The sequence below is a fragment of the Colias philodice genome, chromosome 24 (genome assembly GCF_061535455.1).
Source record: "Colias philodice isolate Cphi_HAF_F1 chromosome 24, ilColPhil1 Martin Lab GWU primary, whole genome shotgun sequence".
Lineage (NCBI taxonomy): Eukaryota > Metazoa > Arthropoda > Insecta > Lepidoptera > Pieridae > Colias > Colias philodice.
Window position 1 is genome coordinate 4,172,930 of NC_143109.1, and position 25,157 is coordinate 4,198,086.

Sequence of the window (25,157 nt, forward strand, 5' to 3'; positions counted from 1 at the left end):
TATGAAGATTGGTGTGTGGCTATTAACAGTTTTTAACAACTAATGATTTTAAAGTTAACCTTGCTGAGAGTGTTGATTTCACAACTCTGACAACAAATACTATAGATAATATATTTTGATGAGGTCGACCGAACACTTAAAAAAGGTCGACATTCTATTGTTAGATCGTTAATGAAAGTTTAACTAGTTAAAATTATATATAGTTTTTATCTTCGAAACAAAAGCTCCATTCGTTTTAAAGGTAAACCACAATTTAAACGAGGTCTTGTTATAATATTAGCACTTCTTACAGCCTTAATTTTCAGTCTGAAATATAATTATTAAAATATGATATCCAATACATAGAATTTTAGAAACATGATAAACACTTGATAGAAACTTAAAATTGATCTATCTTGATAGAAACTTAAAATTGATCTATCTAACGAGCCCAATACAGGTCCCAGTTACAAAATAATTTCCAATCAATAACTATCCATCTTATAACAGAAGGATGTGCACAATTGCACCATTATAAGCATTCCTAGATTGCAGTACCAATTTACTAGACATCAACTGCGTTTACAACGAGACTCATTTTCATCATTGTTCACTTGTCACTTGCAATATAAAGCAATATACCAAAATATTCGGACAATAACGTTATTCATATCCAGCGACCGCTATAAATCATTACGACCATTTCAACTGTTATAACCATTTAATGCACTAATAATTCACTTGCATCGACCAATCAACGCGACAAAGGGCTTGTTTTATGCAAAGCATTATGCGTAAATTGGTCCGTATTTTATAAAACGTCTACTAAAATTAGTCCATTGAATAAAAAGTTCTAGAGTGCGTGAGTTAGTAACGTAAGATGTTTCTTCGGAAACATGTCAAGAGTCCCTAGGTAATAAACATACTAAAACCCGGGGCCACAAGGAGGAGCCCCGGAGTGGGGGGAGGGGGGAAATGGGTCCATTTTTTCATTTTTCGCGTAAATCTCAAAAACGGTACATGTTAGAGAAAAACTTTCAAGGAAAACTTGAAAGGCCATAAAATTATCTACAAGTTGTACCTGAATCATTTTTTCCTATATCCTACCGTTTCTGAGTTATACACAGTAAAACATGATTTTGGCTCAAACAATTTCCACATCAATCGATCAAAAAATATTTCTTTCTTCCAAAAAACTAAAATGTGCAACTTGTGACCGGTACTGATAGATTGCTCTTAATTAGGTCTATAATTGGTAAAATAAACACATTCCTCCATGGAAGCCTTTAGGAGGAATCGATTGTCAAAATATTATATTATGGTAGTTTGAGTTACTGAACTTGATCTTTTTATTTTTTTCTTCCAAAAAACTCAAAAGTGCAACTTGTGACCGGTACAGATAGATTGCTCATAATTAGGTCTATCATTGATAAAAATACCAGATTCCACCACGGAGGCGTTTACGGGGAATTGAATTTTATTAGGGTAGTTACGATACTTGAACTTTTTTTTTTTTTCTCCAAAAAAATTCAAAAGTGCAACTTGTGACCGATACTGATAGATTGCTCTTAATTAGGTCTATAATTGGTAAAATAAACACATTCCTCCATGGAAGCCTTTAGGAGAAATCGATTGTCAAAATACTATATTAGGGTAGTTTGAGTTACTGAACTTTATCTTTTTATTTTTTTCTTCCAAAAAACTCAAAAGTGCAACTTGTGACCGGTACTGATAGATTGCTCTTAATTAGGTCTATAATTGGTAAAATAAACACATTCCTCCATGGAAGCCTTTAGGAGGAATCGATTGTCAAAATATTATATTAGGGTAGTTTGAATTACTGAACTTGATCTTTTTATTTTTTTCTTCCAAAAAACTTAAAAGTGCAAATTGTGACCGGTACAGATAGATTGCTCATAATAAGGTCTATCATTGATAAAAATACTAGATTCCACCACGGAGGCGTTTACGGGGAATTGAATTTTATTAGGGTAGATACGATACTTGAACTTTTTATTTTTTTTCTTCCAAAAAAACTCAAAAGTGCAACTTGTGACTGGTACCGATAGATTGCTCATAATTAAGTCTATCATTGATAAAAAAACCAGATTCTACCATGGAGGCGTTTAGGAGGTATTGAATTTTATTATGGTAGTTACGATACATGAACTTTTTAACTAACTACCCTAATAAAATTCAATTCCCCGTAAACGCCTCCATGGTGGAATCTGGTATTTTTATCAAAGATAGACCTAATTATGAGCAATCTATTTGTACCGGTCACAAGTTGCACTTTTGAGCTTTATGGAAAGAAAAAAAATAAAAAGTTCATGTATCGTAACTACCCTGATAAAATTCAATTCCCCGTAAACGCCTCCGTGGTGGAATCTGGTATTTTTAGCAATGATAGACCTAATTATGAGCAATCTATCTGCACCGGTCACAAGTTGCACTTTTGAGTTTTTTGGAAGAAAAAAATAAAAAGATCAAGTTCAGTAACTCAAACTGCCCTAATATAATATTTTGAAAATCGATTCCTCCTAAAGGCTTCCATGGAGGAATGTGTTTATTTTACTAATTATAGAACTAATTAAGAGCAATCTATCAGTACTGGTCACAAGTTGCACATTTGAGTTTTTTGGAAGAAAGAAATATTTTTTGATCGATTGATGTGGAAATTGTTTGAGCCAAAATCATGTTTTACTGCGTATAACTCAGAAACGGTAGGATATAGGAAAAAATGATTCAGGTACAACTTGTAGATAATTTTATGGCCTTTCAAGTTTTCCTTGAAAGTTTTTCTCTAACATGTACCGTTTTTGAGATTTAAGCGAAAAATGAAAAAATGGACCCATTTCCCCTCTCCCCCCACTCCGGGGCTTCTCCTAGTGGCCCGGGGTTTTAGTATGTTTATTACCTAGGGACTCTTGACATGTTTCCGAAGAAACAACTTACGTTACTAACTCACGCACTCTAGACCCCCCTTGGAGGGACTCATTCAATGGACTAAATGTAAGGATTATAATTAACTGAAGTTGTATTTAGATGCTAAATGATTGCATTGAAAACATTTTCAGATATAATTCTATAGACGTCAAAGCATGCAATCAAAATTTACTCTTCCTACACCAAAAATTTCAAAACCATTGAATTCTCTATACCACCAATATTCAAAGATCAGTTATCCAGCACATTAACCTTTACCGAATCACACAACTAAAAAAACACCAACAAACGAGTTAGGAATTCGCCAGGAATCTCGTCTATCTGGCGAGTCACCAACACAGACAAGGGTGTGTCATGAGACAGTCGCGTCAAAACATTCGCGTACCGATCTTGGCCTGCGTGATTCAGATGCACCCGTGACGTCAGCAACTTTTATCCCGATGATAGTTATCATATAAATAGATATGCCGTAACACAAAACGAAGTGAGAATAGCGGAAGCAGTATTTTAAACTGATTCAGATTTATCGTACCAGGAAGAGGTTAGATCACAGGCGTTTTGGTCGTCCCGTGTAATTAAGATGCATGGTTCAACTTTATTTTCACGACACTCCTTTATGACTATATTGAGTTATTAGCAGATAATGAGGCAATGTTTTAACTTATAGTATCTACTCGTATGAATCGTTTTGATTTTAAACTGTAAATCATCCCAGAAGATTTAAAGTATAAGGACGATGTCCATGTTCGTGAAGCATTATAGCGTCCTTTTAAGAATAGTTTTACTTCTAATTCTTATTGATGTTCTGTCCCTTAACATTTCAAAAGTAATGTCTAGGTTTATCTATTCCAAGCTTAATGTCTTTCTCAAACTCTATATTTTATAGCCTTCCTATCTTGAATACTAATATGCATTAAAATCAAAAAACCCTAAAAGTTTAACACCAAGAACATATCCTTACCTCCACTTAGCACCGTGGTACCATCAGGCAGTGTGGTGGCGGTGCAGTACCGCGGCAGGCCCTTACTGCTGATGAAGTTCTTCGACCGCTTGCCCTGCTCGATCAGCCTCTGCGGCGGCATGCCCAGCAGCTCGATGATGCACGCCATCTGGTCCGCTTCATCTTCTCCTGGTAGGAGTGGGAACCCTGGAATTTTAAAGGTCAAAAATTATATCCCATATATCATACAAATTTTATACAACTGTTTCAAGTTGTCTAAAATCTAAATCATTACAAAAGGAAATTCTTACATGAAGACAATTCCCCTGTGATTAATGTAGACACTTTACCGGCTGTACCAGCATGCTCAGAAGATATTGTGAAGCATTTATATGGAAAAATTATAGAACAATTATAAAGCAGCTTCGCGAAATGTTATTTTTACAAAGTAATAACGATACCAGACTCATGCATTTGTATGCCAATATCCTGTAATTTTCCATTGTTTATTTAACTCTAGCGAACAATGTTCTTAGAGATACATATACAAATTTATTAGCATTAGGGAAAAAGAGCATGTGTATTGTGTACCAACTTTTATTATCAGAAATTCTTTCTTCTGACACGGCTTTTAACAACTTATATTGCGAGAATATTCGCGTTTTGTATTTTCTTTAAAATTTTCCTCAAAATCAGAGGATCGATGAACTTGTTTCCAACGAAATGGAAATTAAAAGACAGTTCGAAGCGTGTGACTATCATTTAGAGAATTCGTTAATATAAAATCGGAGGTGATGTGTATTTTGATTTCATTTGTATACTTTACATCCTAGTTCGAAGCTGATCTTAAAGAATTTGGTTGGATTCCTACAACCGAATTCTTTCGAGATTTTAATTGAATACGAGAATTATGTACTACTCCATGATTTTTATAAATCTAGCGAACAATTAATTCGTGGCTTGACCAAGGCATTCATTTTAAAATTGATCACAAAAGGTCCTCCAGCTGGACAGCGTGATTCATTTCATTATATTTTCTCATTATACAAGATATAACTATAGATTCCCGAATCAGTATACCTTACAAAGGGCTCTGTAAAACTGATTTTCAGTGACAACGTTAACATACAACTCTTGACTTAAACAACAGTTTTCAATGTCTTTATCTGACCAAGTTATAGCGTACCTGTAAGCAGCTCCGCCAGTATGCAGCCGAGGGACCACATGTCGATGGGCATGCCGTACTTGGCGCCCATCATCACCTCGGGTGCGCGGTAGAACCGCGACTGTATGTATGTATACACGCGCTGGTGCTCGTAGCACGAGCTGCCGAAGTCTATCACCTGGAAGGAGAGGATCTGGTTATATTGGGGTATCTATAAGACATATGTTTCTACGTAGAGAAGATCTGTCTTCTGGATCTGATCACCTTTCTACATTAGGTACATAACTGCGTCGATGGGAACGTGTCTAAAGGTTAGGTTATTAGGTACGCAACTAAAGATATCAAATAGTCGAGAAAATGGTTACTTGAAAGAATAAATTTGGTGTTTTTATTGGCCAACTAAGCTTTGAAAATTTTATTAAACAAAGAATACCTATATTCAGTAAATACTCATTTATAAATATAAACATAAGTGCTACAAGGAAGTGTTGTAAATATGTATTTAATTTTTACGGTTAATTATAATTGCGGTCTAATTAATCAATTACATAAATTCCTGACATTACCTAAATGTCGTGCTTTAGCTACATAAACAAGGTTTATTTAAATTTTGCCTTCTTCATAAAACGAGATAAAATATCTCTGTGCAAATACGTAAACCTTTTTCTTCATCCTACTTGCACATAGCAAACTAGACAAAAATTTAGGTTCAGCGGAAACGCGCCGCCTTCGCAAGATAAGTAACCGATACCGAACTGGTCCTAGAATTTATTATATCTCAAGCGAAGGTACAGGCGCAGGAAAGCGTGGGCTCGATACAATTGTAACAGCCGGATCGGCCTAAGCAATCTTTATTTATCCCGATAATATTCCACGAATCAAATCGAGTGCAAAAGGTGAAGATGTAAATCCTATTGATTATTTTCCGATACTGTTTACGTTTCTCGATTAAAAACATTTCGCGTTCCATTAGTATCGTTTTAACATTGAAGTTTACGATTCAGATGAAATCGAGATCGCGTGCTGTTTTAGAGGTATCAAAACATTGTGTTAAGTATTCGACACAATGTGTGAAAGAACAATGAAAATATTTGGAGGTCAACGCACCGGGCTATTAGCTTCCGGTATCTATTATCAGGTAATATTCCTTTTACTTTCGGTCAAGACAAAAGTCAAAATACAGGCAACCGTAAGTAAAATTACTCATAATAAATGAAGTCTTCTTGTAAGTTGGCCAAGTTTGTTATTTTTCGTGTTACGACGTAATTTTATAGTGTACCTACCTATACTTACACATGAGTCAGAAGATTTATTTCTAGTTTGGGTTTCACTAACATTCTAGGATGAATTATTAATTTTATTACGCTGCAATTCCAGTGTGGGTATTTCTGTAAATTGCAACTAGTTAGTTTAATTTCAAACAAAGCAATCTATGTTCAGAAGCTGGTACGAATTTAAAATCATTTAAATTACAATAGCGGTCAATGGCATAGCATAAGGCCAAGCGCGCACCACGATTTTAATTTTTGCGACACGATTTCAAAATCGCGCTGTAGAAAATCGCAGAGAGTACGGTGCGCGCACAGCGATAATTTAATAGTGATCATTACTCACTTCATCATTGATTTCGTACAAGTTGCTTGTCTTTATTTACTACTTCGGAGGATAAGAAAAAAAAAAGAAAATTCGTCAATATTGGACTCATCCTTTTACAGCAGATAGAATTGTCAATGGTTTCTTTTATCAGAAATACAATGAACTTCGGATGTATCCCAAAAAATTCTTTGGCTATTACATACTTATAGAATGAAAATTCCGCCAAAAGGCCGCCCATTGTGCTTTTTTATTATTTTTTATTATTGTAATCTTTATGTACTTAGTTATATTTTGTTTCTTGCACAATAAAATTCAAACTTTTGACAGATTACTGAGTTTATGTTTACCAAACAGTACCTACCTATACAACTACGATGTTTACTGTTGGACAGACGAAACACAAGTGAAGTGCCGGCCGGGCCCGAGTGTGCGATTTTATGATCGCAGTGCGCGCGGTACCATACAATTTCATATTCTGCATTTGATTTTCGCGACAATCGCGTCGCGAGCAGTCGCAGCAAAATGTGACAAATCACAATTTTAAAATCGCTGTGATTATTTAATCGCATGTGCGCGCATTGTCATAGTAACTCATACGTTGTATTTCTGCGATAAAATAATCACGCTGCAGAAAGTCGTGGTGCGCGCTAGCTCTAATACGAATCAAAACAAATCGATTCCACCGTCGCGATGCACCGAGGGAATCGATTAAAGCAATCGATTGTATAAACATCGAGTACGCACGAGATTGACGCAAGAACATTTATATGGGCCATTGTGCGCTGACTTAATGTTCAGTGGACTTCTACCAGGAGATTTTCTGATAAATAATAAAGCTACGATTATATATTAAGTATTTAGAAATAGAGTCTTTATTGAACAAATTGTTCGTACTTATGTGGAAGATAACTTCATGAATTTAAACCGAATGTAATATAGTAATATGAAGTATCATAGATTACTACATACTACATAGTAACTATAGATTGTCAATGTAGATTGTAGTATTATTGTACATTCTACATAATACTATCTACCTTATGAATATGATAATATAACTGAATATTTTTATTGAAATATGTTCCGTGAAAAGCTTTTTCTTCATAATGTCATCTTTCACTATCTCATTATTATATTCAAAGAAAGCTTTGATAAAAACTAAACAAACTTCACCTACTTGTAGAATTAATTTCAAAAACCGGATTATTACCTACTGACATACAGTATGTATGCTTCTTCAGAAAACTGCAATAAAACATGAGTCTTTAATCTTTTATCAATAAAGCGTATAAACCATGTAAACAAGTAATAATCGTGTGTTTATAATTAATCAATTTCTCCGACATCATGTGCCAAGGTTATCTAAAAACGCAATAACCTGAAATTCACAGATTGCCCTAGAATTTTGGGAAAATCAAACGAACGGCTCAATCAATTCGACATTTCAGTTATAATTTCACGTCAGATTTCATTCATACGGGTCATTGACATGGACGAATTCTATTTTGGCCGGAATATTTTAGAGGACTATTCTGCCGAGTTTCGTCGCACCGGTCGTAACTTAAAAAGTATAATTTGGTGATGTATTTGTGACTACATTTATAGGAGAAGCAAAAACCATATCAATAAATATAAAAATTACAACTTCATAAAACATTATGTTCGCTAGTATATTATTAAAAAAGTTCTCATTTACTTTGAAGTAAGTAATCTAATAAACTAATTTCTTGAAAAATTTCTTCCTATACTTTTCTAGATATTATTTCAACAAATTCCGAAAAAAATGGCCGTGAAAACTAGGGCACCTCCCGAAAAGGGCCAGTCATTGATCCATGTCATTTCTCGAATTCCGAAGAAATGCAGCTTCTTTAGAAAATCGGTGACATGTAACATATATTGCCCTATATTCGATTTTTCCAATTTTTCCGCGAAAAAACCTCGCCTCTTGGCGGGTAGCCAGTGGACACTATGTAACAGAAAACGAGATATTATATATTCCTTGTGTTTTTGAAGTTTTTACGCAACGTAGGTGATATAGAAAATGAAAAATGAATGAAAAATGAAAAAATATATTTATTTCATACACACAATTTTCAAAAACAGAAAGTGGATGAGTCCTCCTAGTAAGTTTACAAAAACCTGTGTCAGGAGGACCCGCTCTTCCTTAACTAAAGTTTACAAATATAATATAGAGCATCGTTCGTTCTGGGGAAGACTTATGAATAGGGGTCGAGCTAAATACCGCGATGGAAAGGGACCATTAAGAGGCGATATAAGTGGAATTTTATTACGGTTATGATTGAATTACAACTCAATATAAGCATTCAATTATCGAACATAAGACATAATTTTCCTTGCATCATAAACACGACATTTAATTAAATAAAAACGTAATTTCTCTAGAAATTGAAACGTAATAAGGCGTCAGTAAGTTTTGGCAAAGTTCGCAAACACTCATTACACAGTTGACAAGCGGCTGATTGATCGCTTCTGAGTCTCGATGACTTCTCAGAAGTATTCTTTACGATGGATTCATTTCATTATACCTACGTCGCTTCCTAGATAGACTTAAAATCAATTAGTAATTGAATTAACGCGCAAATGAGATTTAAATGGAGCAACATAATTTTGATAGTCGTGAAAGCTTGTAGAGACTTCTCAATTCATTCTGTATCTAAGATAATAAATGTTTGATTAATTATATTTCTCTTAACAGCAGAACAAAACGTTTATCATAGATATATGTAATATTATCGTTAATTAATTACCATCATAACAAGCCAGTTTAACCAAAATTAGTTGTCGGAAAAAATCAAAAACAGCGACAGCCCTCATAGCGCTTCCATCAATAAAAAGCGCTGTAAGCAAACAAATCTCACACAAACATAAGCGTAAACATCGATTAAAGCGCTGACATAACACATCAATAGCCACAAACAAATGCTCTCGAATTAGGTGAATGTCACAGCAAGGATGGAGTTACGATCTCTGTGGGCAGATGACGTCAAACCCACTTGTGTAACTGCTGTAACACTGGCTTGAGGGGATAAATCATAATTAAAAAAAAAACGAAATATTATTTATTGGACACCCGTCCCTTTGGGCATTCGATTGTTTATAATGCTCATGGTATTGTGAAATATATTGTTGGGAAGGAAAATAAATGATGAAAAACAGAAAATCCAAAGGGACAGACGAATTTCAGGTTACCTAGGCTTCTAATAATTTATCAATATAAATAATGCTCTAGTTGGTAAATGATTTAGGTGTGTTGTGAGTTCCAGTTGATATATTTTCAAACATATTTTCAAACAAAAGTCCTATTTGTCACTATATACACCTTACATCTATGTAGAAGTGAGAATCTTTGCCAGAAATGATTTCACACGTAATTGGGGCTTTCCTAGAAATGCAATATAATAAAACTTGTAATAGACGTAGCACAATGTATTTTCCATTGAAAATGCTTAAAATTTTAGGAATGTGTTCATATCTATGAATACATCTAACATCTAGTTTCACTTTACATACTTTGCTTACACTATTCTAGAGCTCTTTTCTTCTTAGTCATTTTATTACCGTAATTCACGTTATAATTACAGGGATCTTATACAAGGAGGATACATATTACATACTTCACAGTTGTATATCGAATTCTTCGCGCAATACGCATTCCTATTTGAGATTTTAGAATCCTTTCCTCGCATATATCAGCTATTTAAAGTTCAAACTTTAGATTTCAATTCTGATACACGAGAAATAAGTTTGGGTGAATGAATTAAAACTATTGTTGAATTACATATAACTAGCATACTTATATTACAACTTATTTTGATTTGTTTGTCCTTTAAGATAAGCCGAACAATGATTTTTTATGAAATTTGACATGGCTAGTAAGCATCCGAGGATATCCATTAATTAACCCTAAAGGAATTAATTAACCTTAATAGGGATGACATTATGATTTGTCCATGAGATTGCTTTCAAAGTAGGTACCTATTTCAAAACGAAACCGCCTGCAGAAAGCTAGTCACCTATAATGTACAATATTACACTCATTATTCTCAAACACAATAGCATCGGCTATAATGAAATCTTAAACACGCTATAAACCAAATATTACCTCGCGTGGGCATTAACGATCACTTCACGGTTTTACATCTTCAGTAAAATCTCCATTGGTTTAAATGCACTTGAAATATGTTTTAATTAGTCAAGGGAAAACAATTTTAAAACAATGACGCCAAGGGCTTTACGTAAATCATTTGTCATAATGTGTGTATAATTTTGTATGACAAATATCAAATATTATGTTTAGTTTTTATAACAAACGATAAAAAATGTAAATATTACATATACCCACCAAGCAGTCTCAGAATAATCTGATTTCATAAATGGAAAAACTATTCAATTTTACCATTTATGAGATCTAAGAAGAAATACATGATTAATAAAAAATAACCTTCCAAATCTGGAACATCTTTAAGCTAAATTACTTATCAAACAATCGAAATTATTCTTCCATTCCCCGAACGAAGACCCTCAAAGACATTATGGGCCGAAACTAAAAAACAGTTCTGCGAAAACAGAAACATACATACACATAAAGAAGATAAACAAACAGACCAATCAATTGTTATAACTACAAACACGCCTCACCCTGAAGCAACTTATTCCGGCATTCCGACTACCTTGGCTTGATCACTTCCGATTTTAACAGATGTTAACAGACATGATAGTAACGCTATATGTAGTTTGTTATTAAATTCATCATTTTGATTGATGAAAGAAATGATGGAATATGTTTATATAGAAGTCACGACTTGTATAACGTATAACATGTAAATTTTCAATACGATATAATTTTTGTTATTACTTTACGAAGCTGAAGAAAAATACAATTGGTAATGCTACTTTTGCAGGTCAATGCAATTGATATAAATATATGTATAACATTAATGAACCTTGAAAAACTTTAGCAAACAAAAGTTTCAGCTCTTACAGATAGCTTTTCAGCTTTAAACTTGTTTCTGAATTACAAATAGCGATATTGTGACTTTTTGATGTACATTTAAGTATTATTATATTTATTCAAAAATTCTCAATACGGGCATTTTTTACTCAACTTAACAGGCGACATTATGATTAAAACAATCATCCTCTATCATTTAACACCATCCAAAACCAATCCATACTAATATTATAAATGCGAAAGTAACTCTGTCTGTCTGTCTGTTACTCAATCACGCCTTAACTACTGAACCAATTTGCATGAAATTTGGTAAAGAGATATTTTGATACCCGGGAAAGGACATAGGCTACTTTTTACCCCGGGACATAGGATAGGTTTTATCCCGGAAATCCCACGGGAACGGGAACTAGGCGGGTTTTTCTTTGACTGCGCGGGCGAAGCCGCGGGCGGAAAGCTAGTAACAAATATAGTGCTAAATTCTGACCGCTTCACACTCTCAAAGCGTTCTCTATGTACAAATGTACACATATCTTCACAACCCACCACATAATCGTTGCTAAACAGAGCGAAACAATGGCAGATGCCATTAAAGAAATAGATATTTCCATCCATTAATTCCACGATATCAGGATTTAAATCCGTCACGTGGTTTATTTTGACGGCGGGAATGGGGTCAGGAAAATGGAAACCGCAATCAGAAACCGTAAGCCGCAACCTTGGGATGTTGCGCGAAAAATGTAATGGCCGAAAAAATAGACGCGTCTTTATGAGTTCGGACTATGCGCTCATGGGACGTATGAAACGCTTAGGCATTGTAGTATACGTGGAAAATGTAGTGTTGTATGCTGTTTCAAGTTTCATTTTGCAGATTGTTTACTTTTTTTTAAAGAAGCTGTCCCTTTTTGCCCGCGATGATATGGATAACAAGCCTATGCTATCCTGTAAAGATTAATTTTCTCTTCAGAACTTCTTTTTCCTGTCACAGGATAAAAATTCGAGATGCCACTTCATAAAGATGTTGTTTTTCTAATAGCAATAGATGTAACTTGACAATTTGTCGTATCAAATCACAACACACATCATATGCAAGTTTATAGTGAACTAGCGGTCCGCCCCGGCTTCGCCCGTGGTACATATTTACGTTTTCTCTACATAAGAACCATCCTCGTACTTCAAGGTATATAATAAAAAAAGAATTATCGTAATCGGTTCAGCCGTTCTCGAGTTATCCGCTTACCAACACATTTTGCGATTCATTTTTATATATAAGACTAGCGGTCCGCCCCGGCTTCGCCCGTGGTACATATTTACGTTTTTAACCGACTTCAAAAAAAAGGAGGAGGTTATCAATTCGGCCGGTATGTTTTTTTTTTTTTTTATGTATGTACACCGATTACTCCGTGGTTTCTGAACCGATTTACGTGATTCTTTCTTTGTTCGATGCGGGATGGTGTCGAATTGGTCCCATAAAAATTTTATTCGGATAGGCCCAGTAGTTTTTATTTTATGAGCATTTTTGTCTGTATTTGTAAATGTTGCAAGTGCAAGTTTGAAGTCGGTTGTTTTTAACGCAGTTATTGACTTGTCTTGTCTCTCCATAAGAACCATCCTCGTACTTCAAGGAATATAATAAAAAAAAGATTATCGAAATCGGTTCAGCCGTTCTCGAGTTATGCGCTTACCAACACATTTTGCGATTCATTTTTATATATAAGATATGCCTGATTACTCATCAGTATATTGTATCTACTCAACTATAGCTGTGATTTGTTATCAAATGACCATCTCAATTAGTCTATTGTGTTTATTCAGATTTCAGACGTGATATTACACGATCGAGTAATTTACACTCTATTTACGAATACATTTCTAGTACTACAATTTGATGATTGTTGTCATCGGTATTTGACTCACTTGATTTAATTTGCCCCCAATAATAATGTTAAACATATTTATATTTTATATTCTATGTACAAACAGTCATTAAATAAAATTTTATTATACTAATATATAGATCATTAAACTCTATTTGCGGTGGAAGATATTTTACGACCCTTTACGTCTCTATAGAAAATTAAAAAAAGTAACAATTTTCACAACGTTCTAAATAAACAATGAGATAGAGCTGTTAATCAAATCAGTTTTATAACGACTATAAAAACGTATTTAAAATCAAGATACATATTACATACTCAACATGCCCTAAAAATCTAAAATTGCAGTTTACTATTCAAGATATGGTCTCGCACGTTCCATGCAAAACCAACCTAATTCAACATGGCGACCCCAATACAAGCTTATAACGTTACGTTTTTTAATTAGAAGACACTGTACATCGGTGTCAACTAGACAGGAGATAAATTGAGATTTCGCATAAATAAAATTCGCGGTATTCCACACTGACCCACTAATGTCTTCTTTTCAAACATCACCGATTTTTCCGTGCAATTTATACCGACGACATTAAAAATTACTTATGTGTTAAATAGTGCAAGAATGAAGTACGCTTGTGTTGTTTCTTTAAACAGAAATGCAGATTTAGAATTAGCGATATTTTCGTAGTTCGGGATATATTTACATCATATTTGTTACAATATCATGCTAGAAATATCTCCAGAGAAGGCATTTGTCCAGTATTAAGACGTGTCAAATGTGTTTCAACCGAATGGCTATCTATCAGATTTTAAGGGCTTTTTACAAGCTTTTATCCGTCAATATAACGTTGTTATTTCCTCTTCCTTTTTCTTTATCAATCCCTCGTTTAATCTAGTAAGCGTGAACGCAAAGGTCGGCTCTGCACATGTCAGTTCCATCTAACGAAGCAATGGATATGGAGTGCACTTGTTTCTACTATACATCTCCTACAATCCTGCTTCTCTTATCACTATTGAGATTTGAGATAATACGTGAACGAAATCCATCAAGAACTGCTTTGAAAACCGAGCCTGACTAATTATCATAATGTTTATGAACATAAACAGTATCTTACAAGTTACAAATACGTCAGCTCATTTATTTTCCTTACGCGATAAGCACCATCTGTGTCCACATGACATACCATCAAGTATCATCACACAAACCATATATGACGTAAAATGCGCGGCAAAAAAATGGCAAGAATCCGAACAATGATAAAAACAGCTCGTATAACGGGTTGTGGCACATGTGTATTGTTTGTATACAGTGATAACGTCACACGTGGTCATAGGAGCGGCACGTGCGCCTGCGCAATCGCAAATCTCGTGAATCACCAGTTTATCAAACAGCTGTTTAATTATACGTCAGCTGAGTTTTTGCGGGAAATATTGTCATGTTAAATAGGTGTTTAAATTGCAAACGATTTGACCTATTAAATCTTTGTTAGCGTTACCGTCGAGATCGTTTTGTTTCTGTCACTTGTCTTCGGCGTGCCAGCTGCCAATCTACGTCATTTCACATCCCAGCTATTAGCTTCTTTCCGAAGTTTGGAACAGAAAAGTTCAGTGTTATTTGTTTTCAATGATAGAAAATTATATGTTGGTACATATATTTATATTATATTTATTTATCTGAAGGCGTTTTTCACAACTAAACTATAGTACCTAACTATAAAGTTTTAAATCTGAACTGAGTTAAAGGTTGTATTTTCAGTCAGAAAATAAAATGAAAGCTTTTAATCGATACTATGTACTTCTATTAATCGAAGTCGAAGTTCTACACAACAGTTACTTATTATTTATTCAATTATTTTAGGTTTTTCTAAGTATCGTACACACAAACCTGTATGTTAACAGGGTAAATATTGGCAAAACGTTTAAACTTTAATCACGTTAAACAAATTTGCAAACGTAAAATTCATTAAAACCGACCAAAACGAAATAGCATTACCAACAACTTCAATGTTAAATAAATCGTAAAAACGCGGTCAAGTGTTTATACAACCTTAATAGTTAATAATATTTTAAATCTTGTATCGACACTTGCTCGTTCCAAGAAATGATACCGCATCCTTACAGATTAACGAAATGTTGCGTAAAAACAATCGTTAAAACTTTTTACGGGCCAATTTTGAGGTTTATCGATTTTCCGAAGAAAAATTACCGGCCGTTAATATTTTTTAATTACTCGATGACCGTGTTAGCCGCTTGAAACTTTCATATCGGGGTCGAGCAATTTCCAAGTGATAAACATGTCAATATCAAGTACATAAGTGCACATAAAAATGTCAGGAAACCGAATTTTGTTTACCTTATAATTTATTACGCTTAGGCATAAATCACTTTTCCTTTTATATACCTCTATTAGGGATATTTTAAAGGAAAAGAATGCGAGACGCAACATTTGCATAATTAGGGAATAAATCAAGAATTGGTGTCAAAGCGGACTTAATGCGAATTGTTTTTAATTTCAAACGGAAAGAATCGGTATAAGAAAACAGAAGTGAAGTTTATTTTTTCAACATTTCCTGTGCACAATATGATGAAAATTGGTTAAAAAAATATGAATTTCCCACGAATTTAAAGACGAGTTAAGAAGCTTTTACCGTGACGCATATTATGTAGGTAACACAAACCGCGGCACTCAGACAAGACACAATTTACCGCCTTCATTAAAGAACTGTAGGTGTGCTCGTATTTATGAAGTCTTTGTTCCGAAACAAAAGATTTTCGTCTACAAAATGATAAAAAGTATATTTCCATGACAACAACCATCTAAGTAAGTAAATAAAACATCTTCTGCAACCTTTCTCTTGCTTCTATTAAAATCCTGGTTTCTATCAAAGTAAATACTAATAAAAGGGTATCTTTGATTGATGTGAAATTGAAAGAAAAAATTAAAAGGATCTAAAAAGCTCAAACTTACTTGTTACAAACTGTTAAACTTTTTGTATCAACCTACCTACGTGTTAGACGGCACGTCTCAAATCTAAACGAGAATTATTTCATAACGATAATGACTAACGATAGATAAACTCCAGATGAAAAACATTTGACGCTAAGTGAAAGCTATTCAAGAGGCAATATAGGTACATTAGGCATTTGATATTAAAAATCACCATAATATTGCAAAAATAAAGGATACATCATACAAGAATGTAGACAACTATAAAAATATCAAAGAAAAAACTCTTAGGCGATTCTTTGTAAATTTTAAAACATTGCATGATACTTTTTAAAATGCATTCTAACAAGAAATGTTCAGTTTATGATAGCATGCTCCGATACCGACCGGATACAAAAAGTATTTGACTTTGACTTTAAAGTTAAAAGTACGAACTTCTATAAAATTTTAGTTTGCCTTTTCCTCTTTTGCTATGAAAATTGATATGTGCATAGCAAGAGCTCATATAATTTAAAACTTTAAAGGCAACACTGACTTATATTTTAATATTTAACAAAAGTACTTCTTAATAATTTATCAATTTAAACATGTTTACAAGTGTATGACTTAAGAAACCGTTATTAATCATGTTTTTATGATTAAATCACATCATCACTTCAAAACGGGATGGCCTTATTCCCGTATATAATGCACTTAAAACACGAAGGGCAACCCAAATCATTTTTATTACTACAGTCTTATGCAATAACATTTTTAATAAGCCGGTTAACGATCTCCGGGAACATTATATGGGACGAGAAACTAAGGGATCCACAAAAATATACGATAGCTATAAAACGTCACAATTATATGCGAAACCTCATTAAAAGGTGACACAATTTTGCGATACAATTGAAAATAATTGGCATGTGCGCGATGTATGGAAGCGAAATGAGAAAGCCACGTTAGAAGCTGTGAGATTTGTATATATTTTAATACAAAGGAATCAACAAAATTGTTCCTTATTGAATGGTATTTTTCATAGCATTGTTGCTAACGGTAGAATAATTTGTCAACTACCTAACGTGTTTTCTAATCAATATCACCGTGCTTAGTGTCTTCCAAATCACATATGTAATTAAAAAAATATTCATCTAAACTCTACCTACTCATATTTACCCTGCCACAAATGCATTATTAAATACATATTCATCTACATTATACTAAAATTTACCCCTTTCTTCCAAAGAAATAAATGCATTATCCAAACCACTAAAAGAAAAATGCCTTTCTACACATCAACAAGCATCCGAATAAAAAGCAATTCACTTTCATAGCTAATACGCATCGCGAGTTACTGGGTGCCTCATTACCAATGTTTCTCTTAAACTATGTCAAATATGTTCATTAACCGCTTTTTATATACCTACTACATATAACAATAAACGTGAAAATTGCTCTTACACGACTGTTAGACGTCGAAATGGTGTATGAAATTAAATTTGAAATTAAAAATGCTTGCTTATTTCGCGGTAGAGTTACTCATTTATAATTTAAACGGGCTTTTCTTCTACTAGATGTTATACTTATAGTTAGAAAAAAATACCTATAAGTACACTGCATATAAGATTTTAAACAACAAAATTACTTATTAATGCAAAAACTGTTGGTAGATAATTAAAATACAGTAAACTTTTCTTGTTTATTTTTCTTTGTTTTTTCCTCGTGCATTTACGCAATTTAAAACTTCTATTTGCAAATTACATAATAGAGCAGGTAAAGCCATACAACACAAGTACCCAAGTCCCGGTAAAAACAATTATAACGTACTCAAGCCCAAAATTGTAGCACTCAAAACATTTTGAAACCATCGTCGAGTACCATTATTGTACTTACAAATAATTGCAATTGTACAAATTTACAATTTTAATTCTACTAACATTATAAATAAGAAAGTTTGTGAGGATGTGTATGTGTTTGTTACTCTTTCACGCAAATACCTACTACTGAACCGATTACAATGAAATTTAGCACACATATATAGAAGGTAACTTGGATTAACACATAGGATAGTCTTTATCCCGGAAATCCCACGGGAAAGGGAACTATGCGGGTTTTTCTTTGAAAATGCGGGCGAAGCCGCGAGCGGAAAGCTAGTTATTTATAATGTGATACGTTTATTTATTTAATTGCATTTGCGATAATTTACATCATTAGAATAAATACACCGTTAATTTACTATAAGAACCTAAACGTAATAAAAATTCAATGAATGTTTTCATTAAGTCGTTTTATTACAGGCCATTAAAAAGTAGTTTTGAAAGCACCTTTTACTGTCTTCAAGATTACCATCATAATGTTTCATTAATTAGCAGTAACTATTATTCTATTAACGCTATATGACTTATACTTTAACTTAGACTTTCGTAACACATCAATATTTTACTTAGAAATATTTCTGAAAGTACACCAATGTTTTTAAATATTTATTAAATGTAGTGAGCAAAATAACTGGATTCTATACGGTTGTTTCGTTTAGCGTAGTCGGTATTTATTTTACAATCATTTAAATGATATGAATTTAGAAGTCACATCATATTAGCACCAATACAATACAAAATATATTATGCTTCGTCCAAAATATAAATCATATTATATGCTTACACTCTCTAAATTTTACCTCGAGCCAAATACATACCCAGTGTATTCACAACGACTTCCAATCCTCTATACTCTATCCTGCAATACAACAGTTAATCCTGGCATTATTCGGAACTAGTAGATGTTTTAGACAAGTTATTTTCCTGTCTGTTTCGCTGAAAACGGTGTGGTGTTGGCAAGGGAACTTCGCTTGAGGTAGGTGAGCCACCGCGCTAAAAGTAGGCGCCTACCTATAGTTATGTTCGCCGCTTTTCTGAGAATTTTCTTTACTGACAACCGATTCATATTTCGGATGATTTTAATCTTTTATCAACTAGCTAATTTTAAAAAAACACAGTAAATATTATAATAGTAGTTAAGCAAGTAGGTTGGCTTTCCCGCCGTTTGCTTTTCTTTTATAAGTTACTAGCTGCGCTCCGCGGTTTCACCCGCGTAGCTCCGCTCCTGTTGGTCTTAGCGTGATGATATATATATAATATAGACTATAGTCTTCCTCAATAACTGGGCTATCTAACACAGAAATAATTTTTCTAATCGGACCAGTAGTTCCTGAGATTAGCGCGTTCAAACAAACAAACTAACAAACTCTTCAGCTTTATAATATTAGTGTAGATTTTTAATTGTTTATTTATCCATATTTCATCAGAAATATAGGAGTAGCAATCACCTGTAAATATGAAACTTGGATGATGACGTTTTTATCAAACAAAAATATGTATTATGTAATATGTGTTCAAAAACGTATATTTGTTAGGATTGGCTTTAAACTATCTTATTTAATCTAACATAACTTACGCATCAATGCTATTGCGTTTATCTAGCCAATCCAAACACCTTACGGGATATATTATTAGCAATTTAATAAGATTCACAACAATACATAAATCTATAATTAAACTAAATCTATTCGACATTGCGTATTTCTGTGCGTCGAGGCTAAACGCATTCGCAATTGATCGTAAGGTGTTCGATAAAATTAGAATACGCATAATATTAATATTATTACGATACCAAATTATTATATTATACTAGCTGCGGTCCGCGGTTTTACCCGCGTGGCGCTGCTCCTGTTGGTCTTAGCCTGATGATATATAGCCTAATAGCCTCCCTCGATGAATGGGCTATGTAACACCGAAAGAATTTTTCAAATCGGACCAGTAGTTCCTGAGATTCAAACAAACAAACAAACAGACAATTCTTCAGCTTTATAATATTAGTATAGATAAACATGTTTTATGTATGTAGAGTCATTATCTTTAAAAGTTTTATAATCTACTTTTAGTTTCTCAATATGAATGGCAATAATATTTTATGGTTCTTTCTCTTTTATGGCGGAAATGTGGTGGGTAGTGCATGTTTTTAATGTGACAAATAAAAGTCGGAACTAATAATCGTTCGTTACTTTCTGTCACACTAATAAACAACTGTCATAACAATTGAAAATATATCGAAAATTGTTTTAATTTATTTTTCAATTTATATACCTTATTAATTTTTTACCATAAAAACTTAAAAGCAATGTCTTGTACAACTATGCCACGAAACAATTACCTACAAAGGAATACCGTACTTATTCTAGCAACACTGAACTATAAAACAGACTTTACTACAAAGTATTTAATACACCGTGACATTAACAGCCTTATATTTCACATGATATAATATAAAAATATTTTCTCTCAAGCATTTCTACAAAACGCGAAACAACTGTGCCCTTAATTGGACGGACACATCGTGACATTTTCGAAGTAAAACACCAGTTTACGTTTCACCAATCGTCTTTATTATTTTTAAGTAATTTCATATTGATCTCATTTTAGCGGATATCAAAAAACCGCGAAGAGTGACTCAAGCAAATATGTGGGACACGCATGTGACTTTTGGTTTACCGGGAAATGGAAATAAATTGATAATACGAGAAAGTTGAGACAACTAAAATGAAATAAAGAATAAAAGCTTGAGTCAAACATTTCGAACTCAACGAAAAAAAATTATGAAAAATCCACATACATACATAATAGGGAGTTTTGTGTAGGTACCTTTCAATATATATTTTATTATTGCTTAAGCAGCCAATACATTTTATATTCAATTAATTTTAAGGCACCTGAGTAGTTATCGAAAATGAAAAAGCAATCAACGCAAAACCAGGCCACTGTTATTTTAGTGAATAAAGAATATAAAGTTCGTACAAAATAATAGTAAACTTCATTCATAACTGAAATACAAAATCAATTAATGTCAGATAAATGCACTTGTATGTAAAAACAATATACGTTATATCAACACGGAATTGTCCTCAATCCAATTAAATTTTATAATTCTCTCCCATAACTCGAAGATAATATTGAAACAACAGATTGAAAAGCAATAATATCGGAATGTATTTAAATCCTTGTTTATTTCTCTTAAACGCGCTCCAACTGAAAACGTTGATATGTTGGTAATAATAAATAATGGATCGTGATTTAAAACAAACCGTTCGTTTGTTTTGTTCAAGGATTGAATGCAAGTATAGGTCGCAAATGTGTTCAAATTTTAAAAGACAGATGTTTTAGTAAAAATCCAGTGTATAATTTAATAATAAATAATAAGACATTTATTCATTTGCTATGAATTTATCGCTTTACATAATATTCGAATCTTTTCCTCCACTCTACAGTAAACATTGCTTATGATTTTTCCCTTCCCTATTTTTTGGCGTTTTTAATTAATACGAGGCCAATTCTCAATTAACTCCATATAGCATGCCTCATTTTTTTCTCGTAATTAAAAAATAATCCGTTTTTCAGAAAATACAAAAAAAAAATGGTTTTTAATCAGATTTTTAATTAAAATTTCCAACATAAATCATAAAAAAGTCTGTTTACAATGTCGTGCGCTATCACCGCGTACCATATTAACAAACGATAATTCAGTTACTGGGTCAACACGTTATTTGCAGCTCGCACGTCACAATGCACCGCCGTGTAAACATAACGACACGTGCTCGCCGAAATTATGTCGGTACGACGAAACGATTATCGTATCGTGTAAAGGGTGTTTGCTATTGTTCTATTGTAGAGTATGTAGATGTGTTGTTTTAACGTCATAGAATTGTTATAGAGCTCTCTATTTCAATTAATATGCTCTTATTGTCCGGTATATTATGCTCGTAACCGTAAGATGTTATTATTTAAGTACACAGTATACTGTGTTATAGAATTAGTAATCTAGTACTAATATAGTGTAATAGACACTATATTAAATATCATATTGCCAAAACTTTTCCTTAAAATTGCTTTGAAAGAAAATTTTCAAAGTCAAAAATTATGCAAAATTTACATCCAAAAATTAACATAAAAAACTCGTGTATGTTAACATTAATTACCGTCAAGTGACACATAATGACACAGATTAAAAAACCAAGCACAGACTGTGTATAATTCATCAAAAGGCTGGGCGTGGCGCGTATTCATTAGCACAGTACGTACCCTTGATACGACCATAAATAAGTCCCTTACAATTTCCCGCCTACAAACGATCACTTTGAACATCCGTATAAAGAAAATTTCTTATGAAAGATGAAATTTAAATGAAATACATGGTTATGAGAAAGACATGTACCTAGTTCATCGTAATTAATAATACTGAATACTTATTTAATAATAAATGGAATACATAATTTTTTGTTGTATATCCTTTTGCGTAGGAAAACCCTAGGCTTGTTTTTCGCGATTTTCTTTTATAATCACATCAAAAGTATTGACATTATAAGGAAATAAAAATTACTTTTATTCTACCAACATTCACTAAAATCGCATAAATTATGAACTAAAAATACTAAAATCAATTAACTTAGATACAAACTCCGAGTACCAGGCTCACATGAAAACTAAGGGTCCAATACCAAAACAACGTCTTCATACAATTGTTTATTCAACACCAGCCCGCCGCACAACATTCCGGGAACGAGGCCCGTTGTAAACCGTGCCTAATGACGTAAGAAATAATGTAAGCAAATAAATCCGTTGTTATGAAACTTTCATATGAAATGAATGAAAGCATATTGTACTTTGTGAAGCAATTTCTTCTAATACTGCTGCGTATTTTCTACGTATTCGTTTATTAAAAATTCAAACATACGCAATATGTGTATGGGATCGTTTTAACTAGATTAATCCCACAATTTCGTGATATGAGATGAAATCAAATCTGATATGCCAGTAACGGCCTTTTTTTTATAGTGGGGAAATCTTTCAAAGATACCCACGGCCCCCGGGGAAGGAACCGTGGGTTATGTCGGATTCTTACCGACTAAAACCCCACTGTGTTCCGTCGAGCCGCTTTAATGATGGGGCCGCGGGTATTTGTTAGAATTCTTCCGCGACCCCCTCGGCGGCAGCCCATCTCCAGGCCAGGCGCAAGCCAAGAACAGGAAAGGTGGTTTGCTGCCAGTAGCAGCCTACATATTTTCACCCACTATTGTAATTTGTACCCCTTCAAGTTTAATTCCATAATAATTCAAAGCCTATGAAAATCTTCTAAGTACAGTCTCAAATATTGCGAGATAAGATGGAATACTAAAACTGAAAATACAAAGAAAAATAATGATAAATAACACTTCGGATAATATAACACAAACTTCGGAAAACTTTTACAACTATTTTAGCAACGTCAAAACTCAAAACGGATGTTAAAACATACTACGTAGAAAAAGCAATAAAATTCTTAAATAGTATTCAGTAAATCCATCTCTACTCCACTGGTAGTAAGTACATAATTATATGTTCTGTGGAACAATTAATTATACATCAAACCAAATTCTAATACAAATTGTATGTAATTTTTCCTTTTTAAACCCCAAAAATATTGTATTGGCTGATAATACCTAATTCAAATGAATATTCCATGAATTTAAATTGATAATTCTAGCTCTAATTACTCTAATTAGTAAGTAAAGTACACACCATTACCGATTAAATATTATCGATACTAAAAAGTTCATTTACTATCCTCGAAATCATACCAACAATATTATATTTCCAGGTTCTAAGAGGAAAATAATTAATATCGGAGCTAGAACAAATCTTTTCATACCGCGAACTAAATAGGAAGTATCAAGTAACTCCTTATATTTCTCACATATCAAATTTCATGTTATAAATCAAACAGCTCCAATTAAAATATCTATAACGTATAAAACGTTACTAAAACTAAACCGTGTCCCTGAAAAGTTCATTGACATTTCCGAGACCAAGGGCTACAGCCCCAAAGTTCATTATACTCTTAGTCCATATACAGTAGTTATTCTAAACCTCACATTATTTATAAAGCATAAATCACGCCATAATAAAAAAAACCTTGTCACATTCCTCACGGAAAGAATGGGGTCTTTTTTTTTCCGGGTAGATTTTTTTAGGGAAAAATTTTAAGAAAAACATCATTATTAGCGATTTATCAAAAATAAGGATAGTCTTTTCCTAATAACTACATTATGTTGATATGTGTAACTAAAAATAAATAGAGGACAATAGCGATGAATTTGATACCATCTGCATCAATACTAAAAGTTTATTTCGTAACTTAAAAACAAGAGGATATTAATAATGCTAATATCTATTAAAATAGTGCAAGTCTCTTGACTCCTACTTCAGTGAGCGAATCTAATCAACGAATTGACCTTTTACCGCTCATTATGCAGCATTTTACAGCATATTTATTATCGAATATTTATAGCTACTTTATTAACATATTCACATAAAATTTCGTGGATAATTTTAATACTTAATACTTTACCTAACTTATATTAAATTTTACCTCAAATGTCACGATTCATTCAAAACATAAAAGTAAAATCTCTAAGTAGGTTTTCCTTTTAGCGATGCGTTTACAACTCTACCGTCAAATAACATAAAAAAAGGAATACAAATTAGTTCTATATTATGTAAGTAATATATTAATGAGGCATCAATATCCAATGCAGGCAGTAATGTCATTGACTCTAACGTTTGGCTTCAGACGATGACGTCAAACGTTTCCAAGTGAAGTGGTCCGATGCACTTTAACCAGTTGTAAAACGGAAACATTCGATCGCATCTAGTTAAACTGTTTATATT

At 33.2% G+C, this 25,157-nt stretch overlaps 1 protein-coding gene across 2 annotated transcripts in view; it reads right to left on the reverse strand.

Moving 5' to 3' along the window:
- The window catches only part of Dyrk3 (Dual-specificity tyrosine phosphorylation-regulated kinase 3), a 165,827-nt gene that overhangs the window by 13,923 nt on the left and 126,747 nt on the right, over positions 1-25,157 (reverse strand). For both annotated transcript variants that reach the window (XM_089710273.1, XM_089710272.1), the window contains exons 2-3: positions 5,052-5,208; positions 3,887-4,072 (exon numbers count right to left, since the gene is read on the reverse strand). In XM_089710273.1, the coding sequence (XP_089566399.1) occupies positions 3,887-4,072; positions 5,052-5,208 (343 nt within the window). The remainder of the gene's footprint in view (positions 1-3,886; positions 4,073-5,051; positions 5,209-25,157) is intronic.